This window comes from Temnothorax longispinosus, chromosome 9 (genome assembly GCF_030848805.1).
Source record: "Temnothorax longispinosus isolate EJ_2023e chromosome 9, Tlon_JGU_v1, whole genome shotgun sequence".
NCBI lineage: Eukaryota > Metazoa > Arthropoda > Insecta > Hymenoptera > Formicidae > Temnothorax > Temnothorax longispinosus.
In genome coordinates this window covers 4397348-4421731 of record NC_092366.1, presented here as the reverse complement: position 1 = coordinate 4421731, position 24384 = coordinate 4397348, and the positions used below count along the sequence as shown (strand labels likewise).

The window sequence follows — 24384 nt, the reverse complement described above, 5'->3', positions numbered from 1 at the left end:
GCCATTCAAAATTAATTGTTTCAAATTTACTTTTGTTGTAAATTAAGTTACTTCTTTATTTTAAATAAAAAGACTGTTATAATAATAATAATAATAATAATAATAATAATAATAATAAAAAAGGAAGATAATTCAGCTCCAATGAGCAAATATTTATCAAGAAATGCAAAGAGCGTAACTGGTTCGTCAAAATAGACAAACTCACTGTCAATAATCTAAAATTCTAAGAAAAAAGAGAAGCAACCGGTTCCGTTTCCTTTTAGGTACATGTCAGATGTTGGAACGCAGCCAATGATCCAATGAGAGAATTTCTTTTTCGAAAACGAATTTTCCTCATTGGACCATATCCGGCTGCGTGTTCCGACGTCCGACGTCCGACGTACGACGCGACGTATTGTAGAACCGGCCTTATTACGTCTCAATTCTCAATCGAATGACAAACATGGCATCCACCATGATCGTTAGCTACCGTCTGTTATTTATTACAGTCGCTTTCACACTTTCGTTTGTTTCCGTCGCGAATTCCACGGACGCCGCGGACGATTTTTCTTACGCGTCTGCGAGAGTCGAGGTAACGTGTGTTTCTGTTTTATGTTAAATCAACATGATGTCTTATCGGATATCGCTCATTAGAACGCATGACTTCCGATTTTTCTGTATTATAATTGCAATATACAATTGCTATAAGAGTAATTAAATGATGTTTTATATATTGAGAAATTGTAATCACATCTCGTACGGACCGGTTTCCTCGTGACACACGAGGAAACGTTATTTACGTTATTTGTTTTCCAGAGCTGTAGCGGTTGCTCGCTCAATCGGCTGCCGGATGTCAAGAAATTTATTTTCGAGGACCTACCGCAATAGTATCCTTTATAATAGCATACTTGTTTTTCTATTTATACATTTTTAAAATTTATTGTCAACTGCATTGTTAGTGACAGTTGACGTAAAATACTTATTTTATTCATTTTTCACACATTTTGTCTTATTTTTTATTTTTGTTACATACGTACACATACATGAAAAATAATTTAAAACAACATTGACAATTTGAAGGTTGATAGATAGGTAAAGTTAACTTTTTATATGTAGATATATAAAAAATTGCGTGTTATGTGTTTTCTAAAGATCTAGCGTACAGATGTGTTTTGCATATTTTAATGCTTCTAATTTATTAAAAATAGTAATCTTAATATAAGATACTTAAAAGTGTATAATTTTCCCAAAAGTTTATAAGTTCCCCAAAATAACAGCAAAATAAAAGACTAAACAAATTCAATCAAGATTCCATCGAACTATATATTACTTTTTTTCCTTAATACACGTACAGTGGCGAGAATGTGGAATTCAAGCATATTCAAGGCGCAATACCAGAACTCGTGTTATTGAACGCACGTGGAAAGGTTTAATAATAAAAAGAAAATATTAACATAATTATAATTCGTAATATCCTACTATTAATTTCTGAAAATGTTGCAGGAGCTAGAGAGACACGGGTTGTCCAAATTGACTCGAAAAGAATGTAATGACTTGCTAGTCTCCAAAGGCTTCATGAGAGATAAGGAGGAGATGTAAATCTTCCAATTGGCGTATATTGTGAGAAGCAGCATTCTATCAAAACTAATCGTAATTATCTCTAGGAAAAATAAATAATTTTTGATCGTTTATTTCTATATACATCGTAGATATTCAAGATACAATAGTTTTGTTTGTTGTTAATATTCCAAGAGAGTAAGCTATATTGTGTACAGTAGCAGTAATTTCCTGATCTATGTAAATTGCTTTTATCGAGTTGCGATTTTCGGTGCATTATATTGGCATTCTCTCGAAGAGCTGCAATCTGTGATAGATGCCAAATCTAAAATAGGATGGAACATTGCACAGTGCGATATCCCACAGATCCCATTAATTACATTATATTCTTTATTTCTACTAATTCTTTAACCCTACAAAATTTTTATAACCAAACAAATTAAGAAATAACAGATTAAGTTATTGATATAATTATTAAATCAACTAATTGGAGTTTAAATAGTATTAATAGTGTACTCTACAAAAGTTTCTTTAGAAACTCTTAATTATATCCATAAAAACTTCTTTTATGAATTTTATGAATATTAAAAAAAAATGTTTTATGTCCGTCAATTTGTACGTTATCCGAATCATTTATGGATAGGATTTTATATAGTAGATGTGGATACGTGATTCAATCACAGAGTATCTATTTATGCATCTCTAATCACTTCTCCATCTGTTGCAATTCGATATTGGCGCTCTTTCACTGCTTTAAATTAACCTAGTTGTTGCAATTGTTTTTCTGTGTCCAATGTATGTATGTACATACATATGGTAAGTTGATCAGTAATATTAGTGATATTAGATTACTGATATTAGAATTAATATCAGATAATAAATATTGATTTTTTTTTAAATTGTTTTACTTTTTTATTAATAAGGGTTACTAATATTGAAAGCAATTGAAATTTTCACCCACAAGTCTCTTTATTTTTTATAAAACTGTTTTTTTTTTTTAGTTTCCATTATATTTTTGTGATCTATTATACGTTCTCTAATAAAATATTTTCAAAGGAGATAAAATGTTTCTTTTGCGTTTACACAACTCGATCCATTTTTTTTGCCATTCATCATGTGCCATTTCGTTTTTTAACCGAGTAGTTTCAATTGATTTCTAATCAAAATATGACCTGTTGAACTGTCCACGTCTCGAAACATAAAACTCCATTTTGAGTATCTTACATAATGTGCTTTTGAAATGAGATTTGAGTAATGACTACATAAATAGACTTAAGAAGACCTCACAGAATCACAGCAGAATTGAACATCATTGAACGAAAGAACTATGAATAAATTAATTACTACTGATAGTCTCGTAAGAATCCATTTTTTACGTCCCGTTATATTTCAATGTATATACTATATTATTAATATTCCATAATATATTAGATTGTTTAAATGCGTACGCAATTTTTATTTAAACTCAAAATTATACACACACAGGTATGTATATATATATATTGTTTATTGATTTATTATATACACACTGTTCAAATTTGCAGTTTCTCACAAACCCGCGATTTATCTTAATGATCTACATTAATATCTTCCCCTCACTGCGTATTCACTTAACTCATACATTTTTATACTTTAAATATTATAGCAGATGCACGCACTCCCTCTATGGGTAATAATAATAATATATATAATATGTACATAAAAAAGTGACATCAAAATATCAGAATTATCCAAATGGGAGAGGAATCATCCCATTCGAAGTATACAAATGCCAACGAAACCGTGTAAAACATTTTACATGGACAAAACACTCGATGTTACCTTTCTTCCTCTTTTCTAAAATAGGAAGAAACGAGTTTTTTTTATGTCCATTTCCAATACAGATTAACTTTTACTTTTTATCCTTTTCTAGTTGTACGAAGTAGGAAAAAAAATAAAAAGTAAGTTAAACTGATTAAAGTCAATCTACATTGGTAGAAATGGACATTACTCGTACAGTTTGGGACACGCGTAAACGAACTTTATATATTTCTGTTGTTTTTTTTTTTTAAAGCTCCTGCTGGCTCGATTGGCAAGTCCGCATAGTGCGCACAATGTCAATTGTGAACTGTCAGGCATAAAAAAATGATGTTAAAAAGCTAAATTATTCTTGCAACGTACATACAGCGACATTTTTCGTGTTAGTGCAGTGATCTTGTATTTAAAATAATTGTCGTGGTGTTAAAATATATCGAAAATTCCTATTTTATAAAACTTAATATGTAAAAGTAAATATTTATTTCAGCAGCTGTCAAACAGCCTGTTTTATTTATTTGACAACTGCTGAATTGAAGTAAATATTTACTGTCACATATTAAATTATAACAAAATGGGAGTTTCGATATATTTTAACATTACGGCAATTATTTTAAATACAAAATCATTGCATTAACATGAAAAATGACGCCCTCCCGGCAGTTGGACCACCAGTGCTGCCTCAACGGATAGATAACCGGTTTAAAAGATTAACGACACCTTTGCCTCGTGCAGCGGATAAGCGGATTTTGCATAGACTTGTGAGACTATTATAGCACGTAGGTAATATTATATACTTTTTATGGGCTTATAAGTCAAAATCGAAATTTTTCAGTTGACAGTATTCTTCTCGGGGTGCAATACTTATTACATCATTTTTCCAAACAAAAAGGGAGTTTTCGATATATCTTACAAGTCTATTTTACATCGATTACAAACGCTTTAATTAAATTCAATAGAAAAATATTTTTATTTTAATAATGTCTTACGTTGCAAAAATTTTCATATATTTTTTTACTTCTAACGTCATCAATCAAAGATGGAGGCAGTGAATGAACGGGAGCTTTAAAGGACTTTGCAAGAGCCACGTGGAAACCAATACCAATGTTGCGATTATCACGAACCAACAGGATATCATAAGACAAAGTATTACAAATTATGGAGCAGACTGGTATGTGATTTAGAAACAATGTTATGCCATCAGCAGCCAGCAGATGAATATTATCGCTAACCACAAAAATATCTTGGATAAAAACTGATCTTCCTCATATTGCGGTGTGCCTCTGGGAGCTGGAAATAAATTAATTTTTTTTATACATTACCTCTCAATTATTGTCTCATATATGAGAAACAGGAACACGAAGATAAGTTCATCTCGCAATTGTACCAGTCCCCTTAAACTTATGACAAGTGTTACCTGCGCTTGGTCGTGTTTCTCCGAAATTAAAAGTCGACGTAAAGAAAGCGAACGGAAAAGTGCCAATGCCGAACGACATGTAGGAACCATCGCCGAAACCAAAGCCGGGAAAACCGACATTGGCTTCTGGCTCTGACCTTTGACCGGCCGGGCGCGGTGGCACGTTGTTCCTGAAACAAAAATCGTTTTCACCAATTAAACTTATATTATTTTGTAGGCCAAGCCCTTCAAAAATATAATAGCTTATTACAGCATACAGGTGACTTCAAACAAAAACTCATTTGCGATAACACACGCAACGTTATCTTAACATAAAATCTTAGTCTTAACGTAAGCGTCTCCCGTAAACTTAAACGTGATCGAACGCAAGCCCCATCCTTGGGGCGACTCTCATGCAGTGAACTATAGAGCCGTTTATTTGTGACCAAAGCATATTCCAGGGAAACAAAAATAATAGAATACCATTGACCGATTAAAATTCGTTAAACAGACAGAAACCAATTAATCCGTCTTTTTCTTCTTGGTGCCCGGGCGCCAGCACGAAATTTCACGTTTCAGTACAGTATTCCAGTATATAGTTCACTGCTCGCACGCCACCAATGCATCAATATACTAGATACAGGTATAATAAGCAATGGTAATAAAACAATTATCTCCTATAATTTAACATGATATTACACATGTAAATTTTTTTAATACTAGGTTACTAAAGATCTATCTCCGACCGTAAATGGCGTTTTTGTTCTAGTTTGATTGTAAATTTGTTTACATAATCCTTGAGTAAAAAGGAGCAATAATTAATTTTTTTAATTGTGACAGAAAAAAACAAGTTATACCTTGGATCTTCTTGCTTTGTAGCTCCACGTCCATATAATGGAATGACTTTTTCTTTGCTTATAGCAGCCTTGCATACAGGACAAACCTGCCTAGTAGGTCTAGTCTCCAGCCACTGGTGCAGACACGGCCAACTGGATTATTATCAATCATATCATTCAAATTATAGGTAATATTTCACTCTTTGACACGTTACGTTATTATCAAATGCTTACCAGAACAGATGGCCGCACATACTGACTACTGCATCTTTCGCGGTATCCAAACAGATATTGCATTCAAACATCCTCTCATCCTTCTCTTTTTCCTCCGTAGAGCCTGCGGATCCCGATGACTTGGATGAACCCGCTTGTTCCTTTGTCCTGCTCATCCTTCAAGTATATAATAAGTATAATAAGTATATAATAAGTATATAATAAGATTTAATCAAATATTCTTGCGTTTTAGGATAATGCGTTTAACGCATTAATACTGTACATTTTGAAACAATTTCCATAGTTAATTAGAGCTTTTTAGTTATAATTAGAAATGTCAATAACTCGCATATCTAATTATGACTAGAGAGTCTCCAGGACTCTCTAGTCCTAGAGACTAAAAATTCCTAACTTGCAGGAATTAATAGCTGTCGTGCAATGGAAAAATCATATATCCCAGACAGCACGTATGTCTGAAAGACGTCGTAAAGACATCTTTTAGACACGCGTGTCTAAAAGACATCTTTACGACATCTTTTAGACATGCGTGCTATCTGGGATATGTATTGTCATCGTAAATTTAATTAACTCAACCGTATGTAAATAAAGGCTGCGTTCCGATATTCACTGCCAGTACTGAAACTCTGTGGTGTACGTTACGTAAACTAAAAATTTTTAATACTTGAAGTGAATATCGATAGCCTGTGTATGTGCATACGTACATATGCATATAAACTAAATCACAATCTACAATGAAAGAGCAAACGCTGTTTAAATTGGCGGTGACAAGAAATGTCTCCAAGCACAGAGGGAATTTTAATGCAAAATGTCGCACGTATTATAAAGTTACTTTAAAATTATCTAGCACAAATACAGAAATTTTTATTCCTTTCGCTTCCAAGATGATACACCGAAGTCGGAGTAACTTAAAATTGAGAAATAAACCTAAACATTTACGATACACACTCTCAAGTCGCGTAACGGAACATTGTAAGAAGGAATTGAATTCAATTAATTATTTGCAAAATCATTGGCATGTATCAGGCGATAGAATTGACAATGCAATTCTTAACGCGCAAAAAAAAATCATTTCTGACAAGTGACCATTTTATTCCAGATTATTTAATATTGAATATTGATGAATATTGAATTTACAATTCAAATATTCTTTAATTATTTCCTTTATTACTTTTAACAAATCAACGAACGCATCGTAGCATCTTTTTTTCACTTATTTTGAATCGGGTTTACCGAAAGACGAAAATAAATCCCCCCCTCCTCCCTCTCTAACTTAACTTTACCACGTCATTCTGTTTGCAGGCTTCTTAGGCGGATCGTTATATTCGCGCGCAATTATGCCACTTAACGTTTTTATCGGCACTCAGTGTCACTCTGTCCTTTTTTCCCCTTTCGATATATCGTTCTATTATATATTTTCTCTTTTTTATTCGACGGTAAAGTCACCCGAAATAATAAACCACGCAGTTTCTCTCTCTCTCTCTCTCTCTCTCTGTCTTTTTCTGCCTTTAACTTCACTATTGTTACATATTCGCAATTCCGCACAAACGCACACACGCACGTACTTTCTTCACCCAACCGTGATTCATCCGTTAATTTATTCCATCGGTTTAATCTCTCGTTCGTTCCTTCTTTTTTTATCGTCTGTCTGTTACTTGCTCCGATAGATATTATAAATGTCAGATGGTCTATCCGCCAATAACAACTTCTCTCTTTCTCTCTCTCCCCGCGCTCGCAAATATTACGTCATTCCGCCTGTTACTTCATATCAGTTCATATTCATTTCGACATTTACGCACCGTTTGATCCTTCAATTTATAACGAATACAGTTTCGCCGCGCGTGTGTTACCCGATTTTCGACAAAAAGTATTTGTATTTCCGCAATTATATACTTGTCGCGAAAAGAATTCTCTCTCTCTCTCGCTCTCTCCGTCTGTTTGTCTGTCCGTCTGTCAGCCGAATATATGTATATATATGTACAATCTACGCCATTCCACTTATCAACCATTCCTGCATTTACACATCATCCGATTCTTGATTTCCTCGTCAACATAACCTTTCTGCGCTTCATTTACCTCGTTCTCCGTCCACATTCGTATAATATCTCTGAATAATTTTAAATATATTTTATCAATTATATATACACACACACACATGTACACACATATATATTTCTCCCTTTCCTCATCATAACCGCGTACATGAAAAAATTACGTCACTCACTTTTTGCCAGGAGGAGGGCGGGCTCGGCCCTCGCAAGCAACGAAATCGCGTGTCCTTGCTTCGCGGCGGAGACTCGATGCAAATAGAACAAATAACGAGAAACCCGTTTCCCCGTGCGATCGACTGGCCGACGTTCGGTGACAGCGACGCGCGCTACTACGTACGTACGAGACACATGATTGCCCAAACGGGATAGTCGGATAAGTCGGATAGTGGTGGATGACAGAGAGAGAGGGGGGGGGAGAAAGAGAGAGCGAGAGAGATGTGAGAGGTATGTACGTATAGTCACTCTAGTCGGTGACGGTGACGGCGGCACCGGCACGTCGGCGTTTATTGCCCGCGAAAAATCGATTATTGACAACGTGATGATTTTTGCGCGGAAAGGTGTGACCGGTAATCGCGATGATCGATTAGGTGTTCGATCGATCGAACGTACCACGCGGGCGAAAATGTTTGAACGCTAAATTATATCGTATTTTAAATTACTTATACAAGAAACGGGGTGATTAATTCTCCTCTCCTCCTCCAAATAAGACAGTTACCGTGATTAGGGAGTAGTAATTACTTTACTAACTTAATTAGAACAAAATTATTATGAACATTAAATGAGACGGTGTCTGATTATCGTATCGTAAAAATATTCGTTCATGACATTTCTAAATTACTTTCTTTAAGAAATTAATAATTTACAATTAGCGACGTAAGTCATATATCAGTAATTTACAAGGTGCGTAATATTCATTAAAAAAAAAAAAAAAAAAAAAAGTTACTTTAGCTAGCGGAGTTTAACGGAATATTCCATATTTATGAAAAGCTCTCCGTCTTTATTTATTCGCTTGTTATAATGAAAAAGATCAGCATTAAGTTTCAAATTCTTATAAAAATAATTACTATACAATATATCAATCGTTATTTACAATTACGAGATAAATTAACATAACATCGTATATGCTTTTACGCTTACACATATATATATCTTCGTTTCTATTGTTTCATTTAAAAAATAATAATAATAATCTTGGAAAGACTTATACATCGTACGAATCCATCAAGAGATTACCATCTTTATCTTTCAATCGTTTTCTTCCACTAGAATAACGAGTTTCTTGGGTACCGTCTGTGTAAACTAGCTTTACAGTGCCATCAGGATATTCTCGTCTCTGAAATATTAAAATGTCGTTTAATGAATAACGCTAACTCAAGAACTTGCACGTTTATATGATTCTATAAAAAAAAAAAACCGAAGCATACATATTAGACGAATTGGAGCAATATATTTAAAATACAAAATCAGAAGTTAGACATCTGTTCACCTTATGCTCTTTTGTGTGAATTTCTTTCTGGCCATTCGGTAATGTCAGAATCTTGTCGCCGTTGATAAAAGTTTGCGCCACCGTCCCATCCGGGAACAACACTTCGACGGTTCCATCGGGCATACGCTTTTCCACTTGACCGCTATATGTATATATAATTTTTTAATTTATTATTCAATACGTTATCTATATTTTTAATTATCATTACTTTTATTTATATCCTAGGTGTTTATTATTTATTGTTATTTATGCATTATTTGGAGAATAAAACGAAGCAAAGCGATTGGAAGCGAACGTGACGATAGCGAAACGATAACGAAATAAACATACTCGGGAAATTCTAAGATCTCCAAGCCATCGGGAGTCGTTGTGTGCCACGTTCGAGTCGCGGCATAAAAGTATTTTACTCTCCTATTCTTGTCGGTCTCGCGAACGTCCCCGTTGTAATAAATCATCTTTGTAACTTCTTGATCGGGGAAGATCTTCTTGACATTGCCGTTCGGATACCAGTATTCTATGCGTCCGTCGGGAAACTGAATCTGTTCTACGGCGTCCGTACTCGCCTTGCTAATCTGACTGTGAAAGGAGGTGGCGTGCAACGTAGAATTTAAATTCTTCTCAGGCGACATTCGACCTTTTCTCTTTTCCATTTCCATTTCCGCGTCGTTTTTATCCGAATCCTGATTTACTTCGCGTGACCTGTTAGCATAATGCTCCGTATTACTCGCAACGTAAGCTGCACGCTCGAAATCTTCGTTCGTAGAACTGGAATTGGATCTATGATTGCTCTTTGCATTCTGCATTTGCGTAATTATCGGCTGAGGATCGTTCAACATGCCCTGCTTTGTACAAGACGGATTTTCATTCTCCATCAAATCCGATGTTGCGTCTTTCAATAAATTTTCGTATAAATATCGCTTCTTTTCCACAACGTTCCCTTCCGGGAGTTTCTGATTGCCCTTAGGCTGCGATTCAATCTCAACTTGTTTATGCCTTACTTTGTTCACGGATGCATCATCCTCTATTTGTCCAAAGCCATCGTTCACATTAATTGCTTTCACGATCGACTTGTTTCCACTTTTGTCCTCATCCTCGTCGTCAATGTCACGGACGGAAGTATCGGACGAAGTATCCGACAAATCTTGACAAATCTTCGGAGGGGGTTCTTTAGACGGAGCCACGTAGACGCGTTTGTTGATTTGATTGATAGCCTTCGTAATTACTTGCCCGGTGCTTTTCCTAAGATTTCTAACGTTCGTTTTTTTAATATTCTGCAAATTCGCGATTTCTTGCTTCAACCTGGAAATTTCCACTCGCAACACACGAAGCTCGCTTTTGTACCTTGATTCAGCGGCGCTCCACCTGCTCTCCTTGATGGTCAGCTCGTCTCTCAGTTGTTCCAATTCTTCTCGCAGAGCCTGCGCCTTTTGCCTATCGGTTTTACTCTGCCTCGCCTTCTCCTGAGCATCGCGAATCCTACTTTCCATCGCTGCCTTCTCACGCGCCACTCTCTTCTTCTCCTCTTCCAATTGGTTTTGCACTCTTCTCCTATTCTCTTCGAAATTCTTCTCTTTCTCTGCATATTGTTTACGTAAAATTGTCTCCTCCTCCTGTAGCTTTCGACGCTGAAGCAGCAAGGCCGAGCTTTCCCTTCGAAATATGTCTATTTCCTTCTCAAGTTCTAATAAACGACTTTTCAAAAGCTCCGTCTCGAAGGTGCTCGTTTTATTCGTCCGTCCCTCGGATGAGTAAAGATCGGCCTCTCTCAAATTCGAATATACTTTCGCTATCTTCTCCGTTATTTTCTCCGGCTCGCTTCTCAATACATATTCCTTCCTTTCGTGCGCATTTAATTCTCGAGCGTCCGACAACGACAATGACGACGACGACAACGACGACGACAGGACGGATCGCTCTTCGTCAGACGTTCGTACAATTTCTTCGGTTATCGGCGTACATTCGTTATCATAGCATGCATCTTCATCAGGCGACTCGTCTTTATAACTTAAGGTATCTTCTTCGGGAACATGTACAGTTTTCATTACATAATTATACGAATCTTTCTTGCCGCGTCTCGTTATATCTTGCAAAGATGATCGTCTTGGAGTATCAACTGCTTTTTCATTGCTGATAATTTTCAGAGAGGAATTACGAATTTGTTTCTCACAATTAAACGGCAGTTTCTTCGTAATGTCAGATGATTCCGTGTCGCTGGAATGATCTTCCCAATCCTGTTGTTCAAGATAGTTTTTCAAAGGAGGACTGTTCGCCGTGTCGGACATGTCGATTAAATCTATGGTTCTATATTCATTGTATTCTGAGAATCTAACATGATGACTGGCATCACTGGCATCACTGGCGTCACTGGCTTCACTGTCATGCGTTAAATCACGATCATTTCCCATAGAAGTTCCTCTCTCTTCGTCGCTGTTCGACGATACCGTGATAACAGACGTGTCATGATTTTCTGGATGCTTTGTGTATGCTTCGTCGCTTTGCAATACTTGATTGGGAGGTATAAAATAATCCTGTGCCGCTTCTTGCATATTATCAACAGTTACGGTGTCCCAGTAGGAATCGACAGTGGCGGTGGCATTGGTATGAGAATGTTTACGAGGCTCAACCTGGCGCTGAACACTTGACTTTGATTTTCCAGTATGCGCAGCTTGTTGAACCATTGGCTCCTGCTCGATCATAGCGCTCCGTCGTTCATCGTCTTGCTGTTCCTTATTACTCGCCACAGTACCGTTCTCCCTTCTCGTTTGATTCAATCTGCTCTTTATCTTAAATGGCGTGGACTGCTGCAAAAATGCAAGTACTGTGCTTGATGTCGAACAGAAACTAGAATTTTCCGCCTTCTCTTCCAAGAGCTCAAATATTCTTACCTCCTCTAATTCTCTCTCCGCTTTCGAATCACAATCTGATGTATTTATTTCTAGTGGGTATCTCGATCGATTAGAAGTAGTAACGTTATGCGTGATTCCATTAGTAGGGGTGATAGATTTACCGGAAACCTTCTTTTTCGGTAGCGGAACATTTTTCAAGTTCAATTGTCGCTTTCCACTTGCGGCAGAAACATTGTCTACAGTTTTCGGAAGTGCATGCTTATGTACGGTAGATTTCTTGCTCTTATCACTTTGATCAATATTTCGTGTATTAGAGGATACGGGCGTGTTGTGTCTTTTCACAGCAGTCGCTGCCGGACGTGAATTTGCAGGTATTTTAAATCTCGACAGTCCTTGACCCTTCTTTAGGAACGGTTTCTTCGGCTTGACCTTCGCATCGGTCCGCGCATTCGGCATTTCTGATTCTCTCTTCAATTTCTCTTCTAACAATGTTTGAAAATCTTTTCTAGGTGACGGAAGAGGAATGTCATCGATCGAAGCACATTTGTTTGAAACATTATTCAACGACAGCGGCTTTATCCCTTCCATTAACGAATCGACAACGAATTCCTGTGACAGTACACCAGGGCTGCGTTCTTTCATAGAACTTCCACTTCTATCGACAATTGTAGAGGCACAATCCGAATCGTCACTCTGCTCTTCGTTACAATTACAATTTTCGTACGACGGATCGGGATCCGTTGATATTCCGTCATCAATTATTTCTAGTACATCGTCTGAATTGCTCACGTCACATTGAAGCGCTTTATCAGGCATCGTTTCTTCCGCATTTATCCCCGTTTCACGCGTAACACACGCGTCATCTGTACTTTCAATAATATTGAAGTCGTGCGTTGGCAAGCCAAGTGCTTTATAAATACGATCTTGTTCGTGGCTCAAAATCTCCCTTTGTATTCGTTGTTGGTTTAGTAGTCTCTCTTGCTGCTCCACCTGCCATTGCCTTAATTTCTGTAAACGCTCGGTTATAGATGCTTCCACGTCCATACCGTTTATGATGCCTGAAATAGTTAAAAACTACTGATTCAACAACAAATTATTAACTTAAAATAAAGTGTTCTTGCTCCAAACGATACTCGACAATCTACAACTAGTTACTCCTGTTTATACTGACTGTGTATATTTATACTTATACATATATAGAATAATATCCAGATTATGGAAAAGGCTCTCTTAGATAAAATAATTGTCGAAATAAAAATAGACCTGTTCTCTTTAGCTAAACTTCTTGCACGATTCATCTTTTCTCTTTTTCTTTTCACGCTGAAGAACTATGCAAAGTTCAGCTAAAAAGAACAGGTATGCTTTAAACTTGTGCTGAACAATCTGATGACCAACAATCTTTCAATGTAGATAGTAAAAACAAAAATACTTACTTAGAAAAAAACATACGATGCCTCTTTACAGCATTGAAAAATATGACGTCAAAAATGTGGCATAGTTCGATGTATGTAAATATATTTAAAGGTTAAATAAGGATAAAATACTGCAAGGAAAGTTCGACGTGCAAAAAAACCTAAAACAATAAAAACATAGTTTATAAGTTATTTCATATTCTTGTACTTTCTCTTAACATTCGATTTTATACTTGGCATTCTAACGCACGTGCGGCACTTGTAAATATTTACCAAAATAAACCGGCTTGATTGAATTTTGTTTTGAACATTCTCTTCGTCACACTCCCATTATTTTTTTATCCTCTCCTTTCTTAGCAAAAAAGATCATAAACGAACACTCTGATGAAACGCTGAATATTAATACGATTATAAAAAATCATAAATTAAATATCAAACGTTATAACATTTTGAAAGGCTATTTTTATTATCCGTTGATACTAACTAGAGTGTTTACCAACAGAAAACACAATGGCACCCAAGTCCATGTCACTATAGAGTTTGGGCACCATCCGCCATATTCAAATTAACTATTGGTGCGCTTTTCAAAATTTAGTATCTATAGAGTTAATTAACAAAAAAAAGTTTAATTCAATTTTAGTTCATATAAATATTATTATTACAAGTAAATCTGTAAAAATACATAATAATAAAATATAACTTTTATCGTTTGTAAAATGATATTAAAATTGTATCCGTAAAAATATAAGAGAATTTATTTAAATAAATTCTCAGCTTGTATAATCTATAAATCCTAAATATAATTTCTATGTTCTCTTTTTATGATTTAAAACCTATATTAATATCTCTTTAATATCTCTATCATTTTTAAACAACTATCTTCTTTAGAGATGTAAAAAAGAAATTATGTTGCGCTTAAAGAAGAAAAGCTAACTACTTAGTGAAAATAGTATAAATGGAACTTTATTTAATATTCTTATCTATATATATGTATATTTTATAAAATATTTTTTTACGGTGAGTAAAAAGACAAAACGAATGTCGAAGAAAACCTTATTCAACAAATAGTTGGGTAACAAATTAATTACCTTATTAGTCAAATATAATGTTAAGCATTTTTGCGAAGTTACTAACGTGATAAAACTTCAAGCAGCATTATATTAAATATACTAAAAATATACTATGATTGTAATTAAAAATCTAGAGCGGCGTCACTTTATTATATTAAAATATATCTATATATTCGAAAAATGAAACATGTCGAAAAAGTTACATTTCAGTATCGTTTTGTCATCGTGAAATATTAATACCGTCCATCTAATCGAGAAACTGAGAGACAACCGGAAAAATTTATTATAAATATTTCAAATAAAATAGAACGCTCATGCACCTTATTTTTTGCAATGTTTTCTAGGAATTAATCTTCCCAGATAGCAAGATGACGTCTAAATACGTTTTAATGACACACTGTTGACGTTAGAGACATTATTAATATCATTAAGACATTAACACGTCATTTGACGTCACTCTGCTATCGGCTTTTACGACAGTTTCGGTAGTATTTATCACATTCTATCAAATTATTAACTGCAGTCTAGTCCGACAGTTATAAAATCGTGAAAATAATTTAGCCCTAAACTCAACAATTCCGACGAGGTGTACTCGACAATTCGCTTATCTCCTGTCAATCGTTAACTATGCGTCTGTATTTCCTATTGGGTGGAAAAACTTCCTCGTCTTCCTCCTTGTCGGGTGCAAGAAAGGGATCGTCATACGCGTAATTTGGTGCCCATTTCAATAACAATTTCTCAAAAAACTCTTCTAAATTTCTAGCCTCTTGGTAAACTTGCGAATCAACCTGAAAAAAAAGAGGGTGATGCGGATAGAAACGCAAAAGAGGAAGGCGATGATGGTAAATAAGACAAAAAGAATTAAGAATTTTGATCGGCTTACAGGATTGTAGGTAAAAGCATTTTTAAACATGAGTCTGATGTCAGCCATGACTTGTCTCAGATCTGTGTAATGGTCTGCATGATCCGATTTCAATTTATCCCTGATTATGTCTAACGCAATTGGCTTCTTGATAATCCGATGATAATCAGTAATCTGCCGGACAAAAAAATGATCGCTAGATTACCTGGACTTGTCAATCGAGTACCGGTATCGCGAAAAAATGTTTTACTGCCTCGTCATTTACCTCGCTCGATACAACCTCCCGAAAAGGTAGGCTCTGTTCATACTGACAATAAAGTTCCAAGACAATCCTTTGTGCAATTCGCAATTCCTTCGCGCTCATACCGCTTGGCCTTTTTTCACTGCTCGATACATCGTCCGAGCAATCGAGTACATTTGTACATAGCATACACTGCCAAGTTTCACTCTCGCTGAAAGAAGCACTATTTAATTAATAATAGTGGAGAGAACAGACGAGCGTGATAAAGATACATCGTGAGTGGGAAGCTTACTCTGGAAATGATTGTAAACTAGGTATATGACAATAAAGATGGAAGACTTTTGGACATTTGTCGCAGCACAGTACCGCGTCTCCCCCGTCCATACATACGGCACACCAGTCCTCGTTTGGATCGTCCTTCATCACCATAGAAGCGGTTGTGCTTTTCGAATTCTCCGCTGAAAGAGAGATACAAATTGATATAAAAAGCCTGCGCGAAGTCCTGGTCATACGGCATCAAAAGCAATTGAAAGTATAGTTAACACTTTGAGCTAATAAAATGAAATAACACCAAGTTCAACTAACCCGTTGTGTTCTCAGCCATTGAGTTTATATCCTCGTCGGTGGAACTATCAACTTGTGCCGAATCTACCTGATTTCTTTGAGCTTCTGGTATCACTAGGATTCCATTACTATCTAATTTCGCAATAGTGAGCATCAGATCATTCAACGATTTCTGACAAAACTTATCTAAACTCTTTTCGGTGTCGTCCGACTTGCCAGGAGTGGTCACAGGACTAGGTGTTTTGGGTATGGACGAGCTGACAGCATGTAGCAATGACACAGTGGCTGAATTCTGCAACTGTGGCGGATTGTCGCACGAATTGGCGTTTACATTGGTGTTATATTTTTGATTATTACCGGTTTGTTGATTTCTTAATGTAATTTTGTATGTATCATTGGTAGGAACTGGGGTATAAGTGGGCATATGTTGCTGTCGAGGCAAGGTATAAGGAAGGCAAGGATTCGCTTGTTGCGGTATGTGCCAACGATGGATGGGATAATTTCCCATGTGCTGCGTTGATGGGGAAGTCAAATTGCATTGTTGCAAACGTGTCGTCACAGGTACAACGGATGTATTTGCTTGATATGTGTGGGGTGGTGGTACTTGGACTCTCTGTGGATTGCCACCTGAAGAATATCTGTATCCAGGAGAAAATCGGTACGGTACGGTATGATTGGCAGTTGCCCGGAACGACGGATAAGGAGGCGGTGGAATGGAATTGTGCGCGAGAAGCCCGCGTAAACTTGTGTTCTGTCCAAGCTGATCCAAATTCTGAGCTTGCTGATGTGGATGCGTGGACGATGTTACTTGCTGCTGATGACAGGTTCCCAACGGGCGTTGTTGATGCATCAACGGAGGTTGCTGTAATCTAGTGTTGCTATAGTTTACAGAATACTGCACCCGTGGCTGAAGCGCTTGTGGCGATGATCGAGGTGACATATTATGCGGCGCGATATACTGTTGCATATAATTTTGTGATTGTTGCGCGTGTTGTTGTTGTTGTTGTTGTGGTTGCGGCTGTTGCTGCTGCTGCTGTTGTTGTTGTTGCGGAAGATGCAGAGGTGCTTGTTGCGGGTAAGAATTCTGTTGCACGCTAGTGGATTGCTGTGTTACCATTGCAGGTAATGGTAATCCCTGCTGAATAACAACGGGAACAATACCGTCCGTGTGAGTATTTACCGAATTCGTAGCTTGCTTCGGTTCGGCTTGCGATTCGTTGTAAGTCACCGTGCTGTTATTATTAGCCATTGGAGATAAGGACGGGTATACTCTACCATCGACGACTATTGCTCCAATTGATGACACCACTGCAGATGCAATATGAATATATTGGATTATGCTCACATATGGTGTAAAATCTAATCGATTATTGACTTTCTTTAATTTCAGTATTACTTCTAATTGTTGATTAAACCAGTTATTAAATAAAAAGTTGTTTAATATTGCGTCACAAACCTTTTATTAAATCTGGTACTTTTTCCAAAGATAAATGTATCCTGACAGGTATCTCAGGATTTGGGATATCGGCTCGTCTACTTTTTATTCTTTGTAAATGACTTGTAACAGATCTGTAAAAATATCATGTAATTTTGTTACATATTCGTGTAAAATATATAGCGCATATAATATACACACACGTATATATGCATGCACATGTACATGCATATGTTTATGTAGAAAGTTTTATCTAATTCCAACAATTGGAACTTCCAACTTAAGTAATGTAAAAAAAGTATTTGAGACAAAAATTATTTGGTTTTGTGGGAAACATAAAAAACAGTAATCTTGGCTAACAGCTTCAAAGTCATTAGTTAAAATCCACTTATATTTTTCAATGAAAATGAACAAACTTTTTTGACGTAAATTCTGACGTAATTTCCCTCGATATTCTATATACACAAAAGTATAAAGATACTATGACAAACATTAACAGTTTATAGTAACATTTCATATTTTGATGTAAAATATATCTTGTACATTTTTTCACAATATTAAGGTAGAATTGTATGTGTATAAATATATGTTTGTATACATCTATAATTTCAGTATACTTTTTACTATATAATAATTCCATGTCCGAGCCTTTCTTCAAAGCATGAGTGCCAAAGAGTATACAATGATCCGTAAGCCTGGATAGTTGATCTAAAGCAATTTTTTTCTCATTCAACGTATTCTGCTTTTGATCACACACTTCATTCAATCTCATTACCAACTGCTTCCCTCTTGTATTAATGGCATTTGTTAATCTGACATAAAAAAGTTAAAATATTAGTAGTAGAATCATATATCCTAGTGAAAATATGCATGTACGCTTGCAATACTTACTGTACCACCATTTGTGTTATATCTTGAACAAGAGTTTTTTTCTTCTCCTGTATTAGAATCTGTCTATCCTCTATAACTTTCATCGCGCTTTTCAATAATACTCGTTTGTAACTGAAAATTATTTGTTTTTAAAATCTGCAATCCCTCTGACAGATGTTCTACCTTAATTGTTATTATTTACAGATCCTACCTTACTTCTTTAAGCAACATTGACATGGAAGTACGAGTTTCTGCTGCAATTTCATGAATAAAACTATATTTATGATCACGATGTTCGTTGAGTTGACAATCTCTGCAGGTCAGTCTATCACACACTTGACAAAATACAGATAACTGTTCGTGGGAATGGATTGTGCAAAATAAATATCCAGGTATCTTCTTATTTCCTCGTTTAACATTTTCTCTATCATTTGCTATTTCATCCTTAGGTTTAATTATATGATCCTTGGTTATCTTCAATCTTTGATGAGCCTTAAAACAGTTTCATCCAATATGATTAATCAACATTTTACTCAGATATTCGTTTAAAAATCCACTCTTTAATCCAAGAGGTATAACATATAGACCGTATATATGTATATTGCTTGTGTTTTATTCATTTAAAAATCCATTCTTTAATCTAAGAGGCGTAACATATAGACCGTATATATGTATATTGCTTATGTTTAATACACAATTTATAATCACCATAACACAATTCTGGCAGATAAATTCTTCGCACTCCATGCAATAACTGGTAGCAACAATGTTATCGTGGCAGCTGGTACACTTTTTCTCTTCCTCGGCTTCCTTACTCTCATCGTCCAATCCTAGATCACTCTCTTCTTCCAACAGCTTGGAGAGAAATCTGTTCTCGATCAAATTTTCCACTTGGCTGGCCACATTGCAAACATGACACATAAGGACGTTACTCTCCACTGCAAAAGATAAACATTGTTACAAATGTAAAATGTATTTAACGTAAAGTTACGACAGGTGCCAAAAGTAAGAGCCAACCAATGTTGGCTGAGATTTATAACAACCCTTAACGAACGAGTATGCATAAACTTTATCAGAAGCAACTTTACAAGGGGGATTGAGAGTAGAAAAGAGCGTACACATGTTTACATACACAGTACATCCACGTCGACCGACGTATTGTGATCGCTGATCTTATTATTGACGCATATTGTGCATGCTGCGTGTAAGCACTCGAGAAGCTTCGGGTTGTCTCCCATGGTGAACGTCTTGTTGCAAAAGACGCACTTTGACAAAACTGCGCGGATCTCACTCTCCTGACCCTCGGTGGTGCACTCGATACGCTGGTCGTTGCATTCCTCCTCGATGCAAACCGCATCCTGCACTTGAGGCTGTTGAGTGTCCTGCTTGGAGCTGTTTTGCTCCACAGGCTCCTCCTTCACCACCGCAGGCAGTACCGGCAACGTTGACATACCCACCATTAATTCGTTACTTTGGCTTTCCATGATTGTGCAGAAGCTCGACGGCGCCGGTCCCTTCGTTGTTTTTGGCAATTGAGTTTACGTTATAATTTGTGGCAACAAATTTCGCTCAAATGGTATAGCGGGTGCAGCGCCATGGCAGCCATTTTGATTAATACATATGTATGTACACATTCGCGCGGGCAAAAGGATCGCATTGCCTGCGTTCGATGAGCTTCGGAACGCATTCGGTTACTAAAATTTATTTTTTTATTAGCTGTTCTCGGAAAAAAAGATATAAAATCGTTTTTTGTGTTCAAAAATGTGTAATACGGAAGTAGGAATGTTTTAATATGTAAAGAGTGCACGTCGACATGTTGACAATAATATTAAATATAGTTCGAGTCAAACGTACTATATATAGATTTTCGATAGGCGACATGTTTCACCCAAAATTGCGTGTATAAAAATAAGACTGTGCATAATTAGGAATAAAAATAAATATTAAATATTAAGATATATAAATATAAAAATACTCCTGCAATAAATAACTAAATATTAAGATATATATAAAAATATAGGAATATTCCTATATCTATATCTTACATTTTATTTTTTTCCATTGTGCGTTTAACTATTATTTCTAATTTCGATTCCTAATATTTAATATATTTATTATTTTTATTCCTAATGTGTGCTCTATTGTGCGCACGGCCTAAAGCGTGTGGCGTCTGACTGTCCGACGTCGCCAGTTGGCCTATTCAACGCAGAATCTTCTGATCGGTCCAATGGAAAAATTCCAAGGTACAGTGAAAATCGCAACGTGCAAATGCACTTTTATGCTAGGTCTACAATGCGAATCGTAAAGTCGCGAGTCGTAAGAATTGACCAATCACAATCGAATTTGAGGAGAATAATCGACTGTGATTGGTCAATTCTTACGACTCACGACTTTACGACTCGCATTGTAGACCTAGCATTACGCGACACGCTGCAGCCCAATGCAATTATGTTAAAATATTTTATCGTCAAAATTTATTGTTAAAAATCACTTTTCCATCGCCCTAAATATGACTGATATTTTTTCGCGCTTTCTTTTGGTAATCCTCTTCTATATTATATTTTAGCTTGTTTAAAAATAACAGCTGTTTTGATTCACGACGCCCACGCGTGGAGACGTATGAACGCTCAACTTCCGACTTTCTTTCCTGTATGGAGTCTCCTAGTGGCATCTCATAACGTGAGTCCCGTCACGATACCGTGATATTTCGATAATTTTCGGGTAACCAATTCAGCCGGATAGAAATGTTCGAAGCACGAGCATTTCCAAGATTCTTTTTAAAATAAAATGTTCTTTACTGACAATTGTTTGTAATTAGTTTGGCGAAGATGTATCTCTGATGCACGTGGCACGCGGTATAATTTTCCACATGCGTTTTCCTCATGCGTGGTTTCGGAGTTAATTTTTGGATTTCGTGAGTTTAGGCAGTAGGAGGGCTGAGATATTGAGTAATAGTTAGAAAAATGTTTTGTCAAATCAAATGGTAGATCGATGTATATTACTTTCGGTTTTGAGGTTATGTTTCACTCCAGTTACAATAAATAAGACATAATTTTATATTTTGTTTTATTGTATTAATTTGCGAATTTGAAACCGTAAATTCTTCTAAGTTAAATTCTTCTCATATATACCATAATAACTATTAGTTACTTAAATATTATTACCATTTTTCAATAAACTTGTGCGGGCTTTAGAATTGGAATAAAGGGAAAAATTTGTACGTTTTATTTGTAAAGTTAATTGATGATAAAATTACTTGGTCCTTCTACCGGTTGCAAAAGAAAGTTGTTGAAAAATACATTTAACGTAGCAGTACCTTCTTCCAAAGTGTAATAAGTTAAAAATAAAATCTTGTTTCAGGTTGACTCGTAATTCAACCACAACGTTAAAATGTCAGGAGGTTTAGACGTATTGGCCCTCAAGGAGGACGATGTCACCAAAATGTTGGCTGCCGGCACCCACCTGGGTGCCGAAAACGTCAACTTCCAAATGGAGCAGTATGTCTATAAGAAGAGAGTCGATGGCAAGTAATCTGTATACGCTTTAAATGTAATTTAGATTTCTTAGCATACGCTAATCACAATTTTCATGCTTTTTTTTACGTTTTTTTTAGGTGCTGGTGTAAATGTCATCAATCTTCGCCACACCTGGGAGAAGCTACTGCTCGCAGCTCGTGCCATCGTCGCCATCGAGCACCCCAGTGAAGTTTTTGTCATCAGCTGCCGTCATTCGGGTCAAAGAGCTGTGCTGAAATTTGCGGCTCACACCGGTGCCACCCCTATCGCCGGACGTTTCACCCCAGGTGCATTCACCAATCAAATCCAGGTGAAAAAATTAGCAAACGTCCCGTTTAACTTATTGTTAGATTTACAGTACTAAAAATTAAAGTGATGAAACACTTAATTCCAGAATTGACACTTGTTGGTTTATTTGGCTTAATCTTTTCTGATTTTGTTTCGATATCATTGGATAGCTCGAAAAATGATTTAAGTGCAGCATAATTTTTGCCAACTTTTTTGTTTCTAGGCTGCCTTCCGTGAACCACGCTTGTTGATCGTCACGGATCCGTCCACCGACCATCAGCCCATCACCGAGGCGAGTTACGTAAATATCCCAGTTATCGCATTCTGCAACACCGACTCGCCGCTGCGTTTCGTAGACATTGCGATTCCTTGCAACACCAAGAGTCTGCACACAGTTGGTTTAATGTGGTGGCTGCTCGCCAGGGAAGTGCTGCGCCTGAGGGGATCTATTCCGCGCGAGACTAAGTGGGACGTGGTGGTCGATCTCTTCTTCTACAGAGATCCCGAGGAGGTCTGTGCAATCTTCTCTCACTCTCTACTAATTTCCCCATACTACCGTTTTAAGTTTATCGCAATGATGAGACAATAGGATCCAGAAACAAATCTGTTGGTTTTTTTAAGGCTTAATCTTTTCTGACAAAGATCGAACGAATATTCCACGACGCGCTTCCGCGTGCGTAGCTCCGCGATCGATAACAGGTTGCGAAACGTCTTCTTTCCAGGCAGAGAAAGAAGAACAGGCTGCGAAGGAGATCGCGCCGCCGCCGAAGGAATTCACGGGTCCGGTGGAGACTGCTCCTGCTCCGGAGCCTGGCTGGGTGAACGAGGTCGAGACGACCGCAGTGCCCACCGAGAACTGGGCCGATGACGTAGCACCGCCAGCAGCCGCTCCTATTCCCCCAGTGGCCGGTGCCACGCAGCCATTCCAACCCAGCGGTGATTGGGCTGCCCAGGTGAGACGTTCGCATCAGATTTATTCTCGACTCACTCAATTTAGTCAATCTTACTGCTTTTCCAATTTATTATTCTGACACATTACTTTATATATTTATAAAACATATTCCTTGATACTTATAACTTACATCATGATGGAAGGTACTTTCTTTCCACCGTGACTTACATATGCATTAAACAAGACAATAAATTACGGTATTGTTGTGTGTTCAGCCTCCGGAGGAGTGGTCGACACCCGTCGCACCTCCAGCCGCTCAAAGCTGGGGAGGTGCAACCACCGAAAAGTGGTGATTTTATGCTTACCGACATCTCAAGGACAACATGTACTTTGTACAATGTCTGTAACAGGACCATTTGAAACAAAGCTGTGTTTTATTCTTTCCTTATTTGATCCTGTATCAGCATCCACTCAACAAGTTTTTACGATAATCGCGAACACTGATATTAAATTTGTATATAAGTAGTGTTTCGGAATTTAAGCAATGCAATTCTCTGTATCAGAAGAAGCAACTGTTGTTCCTCGCAATTTGAAGCTAATAAACGAGCGTTCTAAGGATTCACGAATTACAAGCGCGCATTGAACGATATTATACGAAGTATTATACAAAGTTGTAATGAAATCTTTAGAAAAATAATAAAACTGTTCTCTCTAGCGCCGCCACTGATTCATGCGTGACTCAAGACTGCGTTCAGATATTCACTGCCAGTACTGAAAATCTATAGTCACGTACACTATAGATTTTCAGTACTGGCAGTGAATATCTGAATGCAGCCTTAGAACGTTCATTCATTAGCTTTTAGCTTCAAATTGCTCTCATTTGAAGCTATTGCTTGAAAGTAATTTTTGCTAGAAGAAAAGATCGTTTTTCTGGCACAGAGAATCACACTGTGTATTTCGTATACACGAATTTTGTCTATCCCAGATCATAGAATAAAAGATAAAACAGTAAAGTATCCTCGACTCAATTTTTAGGCTTGTTAAAATATATTTAACAAA

General features: G+C 36.8%; 5 protein-coding genes across 10 annotated transcripts; 2 read left to right on the top strand and 3 right to left on the bottom strand.

The window, feature by feature from the left end:
* The first annotated feature begins 386 nt into the window (after positions 1-386).
* Positions 387-2572, top strand: LOC139819788 (selenoprotein M-like). The gene is made up of 4 exons (XM_071789508.1): positions 387-571; positions 796-866; positions 1334-1406; positions 1483-2572. The coding sequence occupies exons 1-4, from the start codon at positions 434-436 to the stop codon at positions 1576-1578; spliced, it is 378 nt and encodes a 125-aa protein (XP_071645609.1). The 5' UTR covers positions 387-433; the 3' UTR covers positions 1579-2572.
* Positions 2573-3570: 998 nt separating this feature from the next.
* LOC139819787 (E3 ubiquitin-protein ligase RNF185) lies at positions 3571-8232 on the bottom strand. Of its 3 annotated transcripts, none has more exons than XM_071789507.1 (5): positions 8018-8232; positions 5797-5952; positions 5584-5715; positions 4748-4917; positions 3571-4620 (listed from the first exon to the last, which is right to left on the bottom strand). In XM_071789507.1, the coding sequence occupies exons 2-5, from the start codon at positions 5949-5951 to the stop codon at positions 4523-4525; spliced, it is 555 nt and encodes a 184-aa protein (XP_071645608.1). In that variant the 5' UTR covers position 5952; positions 8018-8232; the 3' UTR covers positions 3571-4522. The 3 variants fall into 3 exon arrangements, with proteins under 3 accessions (XP_071645608.1, XP_071645607.1, XP_071645606.1); XM_071789506.1 differs by lacking the exon at positions 8018-8232 and adding an exon at positions 7359-7536; XM_071789505.1 differs by lacking the exon at positions 8018-8232 and adding an exon at positions 7077-7345.
* A 588-nt stretch (positions 8233-8820) lies between these two features.
* Positions 8821-14388, bottom strand: Sas-4 (spindle assembly abnormal 4). Of its 2 annotated transcripts, XM_071789501.1 has the most exons (6): positions 13862-14388; positions 13610-13749; positions 12216-13234; positions 9661-12131; positions 9331-9472; positions 8821-9177 (listed from the first exon to the last, which is right to left on the bottom strand). In XM_071789501.1, exons 3-6 carry the CDS (start codon positions 13218-13220, stop codon positions 9046-9048), a joined length of 3750 nt encoding a protein of 1249 aa, XP_071645602.1. In that variant the 5' UTR covers positions 13221-13234; positions 13610-13749; positions 13862-14388; the 3' UTR covers positions 8821-9045. The 2 variants fall into 2 exon arrangements, with proteins under 2 accessions (XP_071645602.1, XP_071645601.1); XM_071789500.1 differs by having other exon boundaries at positions 9661-13234.
* A 495-nt stretch (positions 14389-14883) lies between these two features.
* LOC139819785 (E3 ubiquitin-protein ligase TRIM33) lies at positions 14884-20258 on the bottom strand. 3 transcript variants are annotated; one of them, XM_071789502.1, is made up of 11 exons: positions 19763-20258; positions 19339-19568; positions 18842-19122; positions 18652-18762; positions 18378-18572; positions 17782-17894; positions 16347-17633; positions 16054-16219; positions 15786-15984; positions 15542-15694; positions 14884-15446 (listed from the first exon to the last, which is right to left on the bottom strand). In XM_071789502.1, exons 1-11 carry the CDS (start codon positions 20112-20114, stop codon positions 15273-15275), a joined length of 3261 nt encoding a protein of 1086 aa, XP_071645603.1. In that variant the 5' UTR covers positions 20115-20258; the 3' UTR covers positions 14884-15272. The 3 variants fall into 3 exon arrangements, with proteins under 3 accessions (XP_071645603.1, XP_071645604.1, XP_071645605.1); XM_071789503.1 differs by having other exon boundaries at positions 15786-15972; XM_071789504.1 differs by having other exon boundaries at positions 19749-19890.
* A 927-nt stretch (positions 20259-21185) lies between these two features.
* On the top strand, positions 21186-23751 carry Sta (stubarista 40S ribosomal protein SA). Its single transcript, XM_071789254.1, has 6 exons — positions 21186-21309; positions 21991-22153; positions 22244-22455; positions 22657-22944; positions 23156-23386; positions 23601-23751. Exons 2-6 carry the CDS (start codon positions 22021-22023, stop codon positions 23676-23678), a joined length of 942 nt encoding a protein of 313 aa, XP_071645355.1. The 5' UTR covers positions 21186-21309; positions 21991-22020; the 3' UTR covers positions 23679-23751.
* The last annotated feature ends 633 nt before the right edge of the window (positions 23752-24384 follow it).

Bases quoted from the DNA above. Each gene is read 5' to 3' on its own strand.
- LOC139819788 (XM_071789508.1), top strand. From the start codon at position 434: ATGACAAACATGGCATCCACCATGATCGTTAGCTACCGTCTGTTATTT. The intron at 572-795 runs GTAACGTGTGTT...TTTGTTTTCCAG, and splicing joins ACGCGTCTGCGAGAGTCGAG to AGCTGTAGCGGTTGCTCGCT. The intron at 867-1,333 runs GTATCCTTTATA...ATACACGTACAG, and splicing joins TTCGAGGACCTACCGCAATA to TGGCGAGAATGTGGAATTCA.
- LOC139819785 (XM_071789502.1), bottom strand. From the start codon at position 20,114: ATGGAAAGCCAAAGTAACGAATTAATGGTGGGTATGTCAACGTTGCCG. The intron at 19,569-19,762 runs GTATGTAAACAT...TATCTTTTGCAG, and splicing joins GGTCGACGTGGATGTACTGT to TGGAGAGTAACGTCCTTATG. The intron at 17,634-17,781 runs GTTTGTGACGCA...TTGCATCTGCAG, and splicing joins AGTACCAGATTTAATAAAAG to TGGTGTCATCAATTGGAGCA.
- LOC139819787 (XM_071789505.1), bottom strand. The intron at 5,716-5,796 runs GTAAGCATTTGA...ATAATAATCCAG, and splicing joins ATGTGCGGCCATCTGTTCTG to TTGGCCGTGTCTGCACCAGT. The intron at 4,918-5,583 runs GTATAACTTGTT...TTTTTGTTTCAG, and splicing joins ACAAAGCAAGAAGATCCAAG to GAACAACGTGCCACCGCGCC.
- Sta (XM_071789254.1), top strand. From the start codon at position 22,021: ATGTCAGGAGGTTTAGACGTATTGGCCCTCAAGGAGGACGATGTCACC. The intron at 22,154-22,243 runs GCAAGTAATCTG...CGTTTTTTTTAG, and splicing joins CTATAAGAAGAGAGTCGATG to GTGCTGGTGTAAATGTCATC. The intron at 23,387-23,600 runs GTGAGACGTTCG...TTGTGTGTTCAG, and splicing joins GCGGTGATTGGGCTGCCCAG to CCTCCGGAGGAGTGGTCGAC.
- Sas-4 (XM_071789500.1), bottom strand. From the start codon at position 13,220: ATGGACGTGGAAGCATCTATAACCGAGCGTTTACAGAAATTAAGGCAA. The intron at 9,473-9,660 runs GTATGTTTATTT...ATATACATATAG, and splicing joins GAGATCTTAGAATTTCCCGA to CGGTCAAGTGGAAAAGCGTA. The intron at 9,178-9,330 runs GTGAACAGATGT...TTAATATTTCAG, and splicing joins TTCACACAAAAGAGCATAAG to AGACGAGAATATCCTGATGG.